General features: G+C 37.3%; 1 protein-coding gene across 1 annotated transcript in view; it reads left to right on the top strand.

Moving 5' to 3' along the window:
- Window positions 1–454: 454 nt before the first annotated feature.
- The window catches only part of pdss2 (prenyl (decaprenyl) diphosphate synthase, subunit 2), a 48,267-nt gene continuing 37,856 nt past the window's right edge, over window positions 455–10,865 (top strand). The window contains exon 1 of the mRNA XM_038302345.1: window positions 455–937. Coding sequence (XP_038158273.1) covers window positions 684–937 — 254 coding nt within the window. The 5' untranslated portion in view covers window positions 455–683. The remainder of the gene's footprint in view (window positions 938–10,865) is intronic.

Raw genomic sequence — 10,865 nt, 5'->3', positions numbered from 1 at the left:
CACCGCCACCAAGCTGCAATGATTTGCCGCCAATAAATACCGCCGAATCTGTAGCTTCATCTTGTAGTGGTGCGTCAAATGCAACGTAGATTCCCATCCAATTAGATTGAATTTGGTATTGATGACGTGAAAAATAATAACGGTAACTCCATTGAAATGATTAAAAACTAAAGTAACGAGCCAATTTTTAAAAATGTAAGGAGTAGAAAGTACAGATATTTGTGTAAAAATGTAAGGAGTAGAAGTAAAAAGTCGCCATAAAAATAAGTAGTAAAGTAAAGTAAAAATATCAGAAAAATCTACTTGAGTACAGTAAGGAAGTATTTGTACTTCGTTACTTCCCATCTCTGCATCTCTGTATATATATATAAATATATAATATAATTTTTATAATTTTGTTTTTAACCGGAAGTCTTCTTAGCGGATGTTACGTTTCGTGACGTCAGGTGTTACGTTCGTAAAGATGGCGGCGTCCTGTCTGGGTTAGTGTGTTGTGAAACAGATCTACTGACAGTGATATTAAACCTTTTTTAGTAGCGTTTTTCTTTCCTGTTTGGTTGCTGTTCAAAGCGGGGTGTGAACTGCAGTAGGCTGCTTTAAAATGCGAAGTAGCAGAGACGCCCGGAGCTGTTTTTCATAAACTAGGCTAGTCAAAAGGTTTCATTTTAAACGGTTGTAATAACATGTTTCCAGCTCCGGCGTCGCGTTTGACCCGCTTGGGGTCCGTGTCCCTCCGTGGACTGAGATGTCTGAGCCTGTTCTCCAGCTCGGATTCCTCCACCACTTGGAGTAAAGTGGTGTCGGACGCGGAGAAGATCGTGGGATATCCTACCTCGTTCATGAGTCTGCGCTGCCTGCTCAGCGATGAGCTGAGTAATGTTGCCATGCATGTGAGGAAGCTGGTGGGGACCCAGCACCCCTTACTCAACACCGCCAGGTAACATCAGCTCCTATAGACCTTTAAAACTAGACCACACTGCTCTTCATTGGGATAGATCTGGGTCGGTCTGATCGTTAACATGCCAAAAGATAATGGCTATTGACAACTACTGTATTCACGGTTTTCCATTGAAGCAGGGCTGCCAACTTTTCACCAAACCTTGAGGTGAGATTTTGAAATAGTTTGGTCAGGAAACTGTCAGGGTTAGATGAGGACAGGTGCAGCTATGGGTTGGAGGTTTTCAGAGGATTTAACTGAAACAAAGTGACAAAATGTGGTATTTTTATAGCACAATAAATGTCACTTAGTAACAATAAGTGGTCTGTAGTAATGTGGAACATTTTTCTCACAATATACATTATTTTCTACATTCTGGTGATTTTAAGAGAATTGAAGTAAACCAGAATGGGCCCTACTAAAATACTTGCATCTTAAATATACTTTAAAGCTACAGTGTGTAATAATTACAGGGATATACAGTCAGAAATGTAATATATTATACATAACTATGTTATTTTATCATCATCTACGAGCTCAGCCTCTTAACCTTAATATTTGCGTTGCCTTAGAATTCGTTATTTATAATTACATAGGAGCGGGTCTCGCAACCATGGAGGCAGACATCTTTGCGCTACGCAGCGCAGAGCCAACAAACTAGTGATTGCGAGATCGCCAAAATGTCACAACGATGTAGAAAAAATAATGGGTATATTTATTATCTTAAGTCTACATGAAATCTATACCCTACACAGACTAATGAAATACTATCTGTAAAATTATCTATGTAAACAAACCTCATCCCTTGAGAAGGTAGGTGATGCAGACGTCGTGGAAGACATTTTGTCCCGTAACGCTCGCCGTACTGTTGGGGGGGAGAAGCGGTGGGGGGGAGATGTTCATGTTGCTGCAGTCTGACCGCTAGATGTCGCTAAAAGTTACACACTGTAGCTTTAAACTAAGAATTTTACAACTTTGTTAATTATTCTCTGCAGTTCAAGTAAATGAAACAATGGGGAACTAATAAGCTATTACTGGATTACTGGCACTGATACAGGAACCAGAGCAATCGACACCTATGCAAACTACACTGTGTATGAATATTTGGTAATAGGCTAAGGATTAAAAATCTTAAGTCATTATCTTATTAGTTGTTGTTGTTTTTTTTTTTTTTTTACTATTGACAAAACAGCTAAATAATTCAGACCTTCTAGGAGGCTGTAGGTTCAATAAAAACTCACCATGACCATGAAGTTAAGTTTTTAAACATATTAAATGCACCAAAATAAAGATGAAGGAATAAGATAAGTAATAATAAAATGAGAACATCCCTGTGGTTTCTTCTCTACGAATCCTGGATAACTAAGTTGTTCTGCACATCCTCTCTGAATGTGGTTGGTGTCTTTTCCTGGGTGGCTGATCTTTTGAAAAAAAAAAATGCAATGGTTCTTTTTGTGGAGCTCCTATGGGTTTGAGAGGCAAACCTGACAGCTTTTAGAATTAAAATATTTGTGTTGGTTTAATTACTCCTGAATTCCAAGGGAAGATTATTAAACTAGACTGAGTTGAGTTTTAATGTCTGTCATTTTTTAGTTTGAGAAGTTAGGAATATGGAATGAGAGGATGTGAAGACACTGAGATAGGTAAGTCTCACTCCCAATGGGTGAGAGTTGACAGCCCTGATACAGTAAGTATTCAATAGAGATCAAGGGTTTCCTTTGAATACTTACTGGTTTCCATTTTAGCTAGCAAAAATTAAAATTATTTAAGTCTAAATCAATCTATTTATTATATGAGAGGTTTATTTTTAACCCATAAGCGCTGAGGGTCTTGGGAACAAATTCAGCCTGAAATAACATATGTGAATTAAAACAAGTACAGCTTCCAAACTATTAATTGGAAACACAAATGTTGTATTTGTATGACAGAAAGGGATTGAGGAATATTTTTCAAGTTGAACCACTGTTTTAAATGTCACCATGTCTGGTTTATTGGTGATTAAATAAAGAAAAGATGAAAAATATTTAGCCTAACCAATTTTTTTTCCAAAATAAACACTGCAAAACACCATGAAACCCAATTTGATACTATGGATGAACGCTCAGACTTTATAGAACCACATCTGTACTACATTTCAAGCAAATTTGACTCAATAAGTTGAAGCTTGTTTCTTCCAGAAAGTTTTTAGTGGGCAGTGTGCTAGATGGAAATGGGAATTTGGCGCAGTAGAACCAAAAGTGGCCAAATGTACCAAATGTTTCCACTCATAAAAGGGAATCTGGCCAGGCAAATATGCTGATTTACATTATTGGAGACCTTCTGCATAAGGCAAAGCCTTTGCTAAAGATAAATACCTGCTTTTGCATTACACCAGCAGAGTCACACAAGTTAGGTGGAATTTAAAATCTAATTTTGTTTACACAGCTTTAAAACAAAAAGTACTTTTGAAAAAATAATTTTAGAACATGTTTCAGAAATTTTAAAGCCTCATTTGAAAGGAACGTGGATAAAACGCCATGTGACTGTGTTTTGGCCATTTCTAGAAATAGATAAACGTCAGTCGGTGTCAACTGGGCCCGGTATCAGGCCCGCTGGCTCAAGGGGTTTATTTAATTGCTTAAATTTATTTTTCTTCTCAACAGCGTCCAGAATATTTTCACATTGGAATAAATCATTGGTCAAAGTTATGTGGCTGAAAAATAGAAAAATTATCTTCCTCGCAAGGTGCCTGCGCTATCTTTGTTTTTTCTTTCCACCACAACAATTCCCATGAGGCTTTGCAAGGAGAGCATAGCATTCTGGGATACATGTGCTCATCTAGTGATCATGGATTATTTTTACTGCTCAATCCGTACCGGAAGCATGATCCGTAGCATCAGCTCAGTTGCTCACATGCAAGCAGATATTTATCCAGGTCGCCATAAATAATGTAATTATGGTACTAAAATTACCTTTTACTTATCCTTAAATCACTAAAGATTTCTAATACAAATCTTGTTTTATGATTTTTCTGAGATAATGTAATGCTTTACCTTTTCTTGGTTAAGCTACTTGTCTGACGTCACCATCGGACGTTATCAGAGTAATCTGGCAAAATATAATTAAACCATGTTAATCAACGTTTTAGTTTTTTCTTTCTTTAGATTGTGCACACCTGGTATATAACACTGATATTTGAGTGAACATTTTAATCCAACTCATAAATGTAATAATGACTTTATTCTTGGCCTGATTTGATACTGATTTTGTTTTTGGCATATTTAGGTTTGAAGAGTAGTTTGTAAGGCAGAACAGCTGGTTTTTGTTATATTGTTAAATTTAGCCAGTTTGCAAGGCTTATAGACATGAGCTGATATCAGAACTCAAAACAAAATTTGAAAAAATATGTATAATAATAATTCATCTGTTTTTTTAAATTCTATTTAATATGGCAATGGAAAAAAAAATCAGCTCTCAGTTTGTCTATTATTTTTTGGAAATATGAAACAAACAAACTTATCATAAAAATTCCATTATAATAAAAATACATTTATCTGAATGATCAGTTTCATCAGAAATCCTTAAATCTCTATTATGAAAACCCAATTTTTCTTTGTTTTTACAATATTCTATTAATAAGTTATATTTCCTAAACTATTTCAGTTTTATTCCATTTAGCCAATGAAATATTTAGTTTTTTACTTTATTTATGGAGTGAAACTTTTGATAAATTAGCATTTTAACCCTTTGTCTTTCTTTCATGTAAAGCCTCTTCACCCAACATCCTTATTAGGGCATTTTCCACAGTCAAGCTTTCCCCAAAGATGCAGCCTTGCATTTCCCAGTTATTTATTTGAATAACTGTCCTCAGTGTTCTAGTGCAGTGTTTGACTGTGTGTTTGGGTTTCTTATGTCATATGGGTCACTTCTACGGCTGCTCTTGACTCCACCTGCAGATCTATTGATAGTATCCCCTTTCACCTCTGTCTCTGTCAGACTAAACAACAATTCAACACAATCAATAGTTATTGTTTGTTTTCCCTCTGTAATCCATGCCCATTGCTGTTTGGAGACATATAGGACAAATGGAGCTACTATTCTGTATCTTTATCCAATATGTTTTTGTTGCATTATTAGTTCCCGCCAGTTACTGAGAAGTACAAAAATGTAATCTAAAGGGTATTTTAGGTATGAATTAGATCAGGCATCCCCAAACTCGGTCCTCAAGGTCCCCTGTCCTGCAGGCTTTAGAGGTTTTTCTGCTTCAGCACAGCTGGTTATAATGATTGCAGTGGACCAAAAGCCTGTTAATCAGCTTTCAATTAAAATCAGCTGTGCTGGAGCAAGGAAACCTCTAAAACCTTCAGGACAGGGGGCCTTGAGGACCGAGTTTGGGAATACCTGAATTAGATAGAACGAGCAAGAAATGTTATTTATTTATTCACTTTACCTAACATACCAAAGCTGAATCCATCCGTTTTTGACTTTTCCCGATGGATGGATGGATGGATGGATGGATGGATGGATGGATGGATGGATGGATGGATGGATGGAAGGAAGGAAGGAATCTTGGCTGTGATTGACAGCGGCTCACTGGTACAGCAAAGCAAACATGGCGAGCAGAGTAAAGCCAGTTATGACAGGTTTGAGAAGTGGTCGGATCTCTCTCCGACTTCTTTACCAGAAGGGGAACAAACATACGATGGTTCTTATGGGGACTGTCAATAAAAACCCAAAACACCCACTGTTAAACAAAAATATAACTTAAATGTCTTGTAACTCATTGACTCAAAATAAATGCCAAATCATAGTTTAGACTCAAAAGATCAGGTACACTTCTTTTAGTACAATTTTGATGCATTGTTTGTGTTTTAATATTTTTCTTCTGTGTCTGACTGACTCAAAACTACTTTCAAATAAGACTGGAAAGATGATGCAGACTCGTTTTTTCTCCAGTCCATTTACTGTTTTATAATAAGTAAAGTTGATTTATTTTCATTTTCAGAGCTAAATTATATGTTTCAACTTAATGATTAAGAAAATCATTTATCAGTCCATAAATGACACACACACCCCGACGGTGCTGTTGACATCAGTTTTCCTTGGTGAGGTTACATCCCCTGACCTGACAAAAGCCAGATTCAATTCAAATTGAACAATAGGTATTGATCTGGGAAGGCTCCCGTAGAAACTATTCTGAAATGGGAGGGACATTGAATACAACTCTTTGAGCTGATTGGGTACCACCGTCCCATGTCGAGTTTTTTTGCCAATTACAGCAGCAGTAGCAGCTTGATTTGTTTCACATCTAGCGAGTTAACTGATAAATCAAACTCTTATCAAATCCGGTTAATACGTAACCATCTCCTCATCCTTTGAGGTAAAATCACGTTGTTTTGGTTGTATTGAAAAAAAAAAGAAATGGAGGGTGTTTCATCCATAGCTGCCATGTTTGTTTTGCTTCTTTTTTTCAACCCTTGTTGATGTCACACGTGTCACTGCATTTCATTGCGCATAAACATTTCTATATAGAGACCAAAGATACTGTGTCTGCCGGCTCCTGGCAAGATGTGTTTTCTGGAGTTTGTGAATTCACAAAGCTGGTGATGGTTCATCTTGCTTGCAAGGTAACACATTCCCCGTTAATCCAAGATGAAGTATCAGATGCAGTACACTTTTTAAACTGAACAAACAGATGTTGCTACACACAAATGTGCAATAAAAATGTCAAAATAAGGACTTTGGTATAAAGACGGCACTATAAAACAACCATTTACATAGCATATCAGCAAAAAAAAATAATAATATAGAAGTGGATTTAGGAGTCAGTGGTGCTTTAAAGGGTTTGTGCAATTACATTTTTGATGCTTGGAAACTTGTTTTCCAAGATACCAGATTTTCATTTTTCTTTCTATTTTAAGACCTTTATCACTACTGTTTCATGACTTGGTAAAATCTTTCAGGTGTCTGCTTCGTAAGGAGATTCCTGTAAAGTTTAACTTTGTTTTCATAGGATAAATCATAAACTTACACAATCAAGGAAAAAGAACTGGAAGACAGAGTCCTCAAACTTAATCCTGGCATTCGGACGGGGATGGAAAGAGAAACCCAAGGGTGTAATAACCTATACGCCTAAATCTGATATGACAATCCATTTGGGTGTTGTAGCAGCAGGGAAGGCTGCAGCAGACCTCTTGACAGTCTGACTCCTCACTGTCAGCTCGCATTGGCTGGTTCGTATTTCCCTCTGTGTCTCGGCTTTAGACGCACGGCGGATAAAAATATCCACAATAGCAGACAGGCAGACCCTCGTGGCGTTGGGTTTCGGTTTTTCCTTTCCTTTCATTCTCAAAAACTGCTGCTCAGCTAACTTTGCCCCAAAGTGTGGAGTTACAGCGAGGGGACTGCAGCTCAAAGAGAAGAAACTTTAAGGACAGTCCTTGAGAGTTTTAACTTGAACTGGGATCCACTTTTCCCAGGATTCCTCTCTTTTCTCACAGTCTAGAATTCAATAATTAGGGCCTTCATAGCTGGATTAAAATTACACTGAAGCTGAAATCAAAATACAATAGTCAGAAAGCTTGTCAAGGACATCTTAGAGGAAAGTTCAAGAGAAAAAGATTTTAAAAAGACTGGACAAGGGTGGCTTTTTAAGGGGTGTTGTTAGGTGAAATCTTTCCCTTAAAAATGGAACAGCAGCACAACTTTTTGTCTGCAAACCAGTGTAGAGGTTTCTGGCAGTAAAGTGGAGGAGAAAACAGCATATCAGCAGAAACATCTGATGGCAAATGATTAGCACGGCGGCAGAGAGCTGATGATTTGGGCTTGGTTTGCAGCTAAAAACCCTCTGACTTTGGATTAGATTGACTCAGGGCTGAATGTAATTATTTCATAACATGTGGTTAAAACAGATGGATTGTATGATGCTATGCAACTAAACCTTACCAAATACTTTTAGCCAGAGTTCTGCTGCAAAACACTTATAATATCCAAGACATTAGGGTCAAAACTCTAGATTTTTGTATGATTTTAACCTGTCATTTTTTGCCAGCTCAGTGCAGCAGGATGCTTTTAATCAAATGTTTCTCCTGTATTAATATTACAGATTTATTATTAATTTTTCCTTTTAATGTTTGGAAAAAGATGTCAAAGAACAGACACATGGCATGCCTCCACTCCAGCCCCAACATACTGCAGCTTCCTGGATTCCTGCACTGCGCCTGCAGAGTGGAGAGGGTGTGGTGACCTGTTCACAACCCTTTAAAATGACAGCGGCCCATTCCTCCAGCTTCTCTGTAGCCCTCACCATCTTTCTTCTTTCACATCATCGTTGTTGCCCCCACCCCTTTGCAGAAGGCAGGCTGTGATTGATTGATGCATTCTGGTGTGCATGCTGACATAAATATTAATCATGTGCCACCTTCAGGTCACTGTCTTACTTAGACTGTCCAAGAAGAGGGCAGCTTTATGAGTCTTTGCTCTCTACTTGCTGATCTGACAACTATTTTCCTGTTCAGTAAAGATTTAGAGTGACAATAAATTTTACTCATGGGCTGTAATGAAGAAGAGCCCAACCTTTCATTAATTTCATGCATTTTATGCGACAGGGAGATGCTTTTTTCTATCAAAAAAAAGGTTTTTATGGATTCTTACTTCTTCTGTGTCTCTGGCTGTTTCCTCCACCCTCGCTGCGGTGCAGGGGCGGGTCAGAGAGGTTTGAAGGGGGGTGTTGTTAAGGCCCGTGTCTGGGCATCGAGCGGAGAGGGGCGTGACCGCTTGTCTGCCCCAGAGCTCCTAACGAGAGCGTGATTCATGAGACGAGGGGCTCCCATAGGGACGGGATTAGAGGTGCTGCGTCTAACCGCTCCCCAGAGAGAGTATAAAGATATTTAATCCTCCCAGAATCGAGGCAGCTACCGCTGGGCTCTGTGTGTGTGCTGCTGAGAATGCGTCAGGGGGTTGGGTGGAAATCACCCTCCTAGCCCCATCATTTAAACTCACCAAAAAAAGGTAAAACTGATCAATGAAAATCATGTTGTATCTATATGCAAAATTTTGATAAAAAATGCGCTTTTGAATATGTTAAGGGTTTGTTTAAATTCTGTTTAAACAGGATCCTATAAAAAGAAGAAACAAAGTTATGTCTAAGGCTTAAAGGCGAAAGCTACAACGTTAACCCCTCCATGCAAGTAATTGGTGCACTAATGCTAATGCAAACAGCAGGCATTTAACCTGCCTGAATCCTAAACTGTTGACTTTTTCCTCATAACCAGTAGTTGGACCCAGTTTGGACATTTTAAAAACAATTGTGTATATTTATTTTTTAGTAATATTAATACTTTTATTCTGCATAACTTTAGATGATCTGTCAATTTAATTTTTTTTTATTTGTAGCTTTGTTGAAAAAGTTGCAACTATGACTTTAAGTAATCTGAATTTTCACCTGCATCCTATTAATGTGCTGCAGGTAAATATTTTCATAGGAAGGAATTATAAAATATCCTCTTAAAAATCCTAAAAATCACTGGTGGAGCAGGGTACAGATTTCATTTAAAAAGAAAATCCTTTAATGAAACTGTTTAGATGACCTGAAAAATAAATTTTAAGATGTTACAGATAAAGAAGTTACATTAACCTGAATTTCTGACCCTTAAGCTTAAACTTTCCTGAAAGACCTTTTGATTTGATTCTGCATCCAATGCAGTTGTCACACCGATTGTCAATAATTCACCAGCTACATGTTTTCAAAACTCTTAGTTTGTTTACATCATTTCATTTACATCCTTTGGCTAAGGCTGCACCTTTGAGAAAGGCCACAAAAGATAGAAATGTAATATTTTAGATGGGTATCTGTCAGAAGGGTACAAAGAAATCCACAGCATTATATTTACATTGTGGTGCAGTTAAAAAAAAGTTTATTTAGTATATCTAGATTTTTTATTTTATTTGTAAAATTATATTGACTAGTACATCACATTTTATTTGGTACTTTTATGCTTTTACAGCAGTTTTTTCTTTCCTTTTAGGTTTTTACAGCTATTGATATGAAGAAATTTTAACTTTGGGTATAAAAAATACAGAAGTTCCTACAGAATGTGTTAAAAAGATGACAGCAGGAAAAGAAAACATTGAGGCTTGGATAAAATTATCCCTCATCTCATATGGTCTAAGCAAACCCCACTTGACATTTTGTAATAATTCAAAAAAATACTTTCGAAACAAAAAAAAAAATCACTGCATATCACCAAAGGGAAACATGCCATTAGTGCAGCATGGTGTTGGCAACATTAAGGACACATTTAACTCTTCATGCATATGGAATGAATAAAGAACAAGTTCCATTTAAAATCCTAGAAAAGCACAGGGAGAGCGCAGACCTCTGCCAAGCACCAAATTTTGCCCCGTGTTGTGGTTTACACCTATAGCTAAAACTCGCACATGATCTGGATCATTACCAATTTAATGAATTGTTTCGTAGCATGAGATTCATCTTTTGTAATTTCGCTAAAATCCTTTCATACATTTATAAATAAAGCATAGTGTTTGTCTTCAGCCTCTAGTGTTTGTTCTGCTCTCACATTCTTCATTCACTCTGCACTCTGATTTCATGTTGGATCAGCAGATAGAGACCTCAAGCGAGGCATGGCTCACTTTTCCTGTGTTTTTGTCTTCAGTAAGATATTTCTGGACTTCTTTGAGTCCGACGTTGAAGCTGTCCATAGGCAGTGCTGCAAATCGCTGGTTTAGCGGGAAACTGCTTGTTCCGCCAAATAATGTTAAAGAATCTTTTAAAAATTCCTGCATCCAGATTATGCGGATCATCATCAAAATTTAATGGATAGTTTTTTGGACTGAGCTGCATCTTTTGGTGAAAAAGTTCATTAAAATCCATTCATAACATTCCAACTTTCACTAAAAACATAACCTCATTGATTAACCTCCATAATTC

Source organism: Cyprinodon tularosa, unplaced genomic scaffold, assembly GCF_016077235.1.
Source record: "Cyprinodon tularosa strain WSP-4 unplaced genomic scaffold, ASM1607723v1 ctg488, whole genome shotgun sequence".
NCBI classification, from domain to species: domain Eukaryota; kingdom Metazoa; phylum Chordata; class Actinopteri; order Cyprinodontiformes; family Cyprinodontidae; genus Cyprinodon; species Cyprinodon tularosa.
The sequence above is the reverse complement of the archived record's forward strand: the minus strand, read 5'-3'. Positions and strand labels throughout refer to the sequence as shown.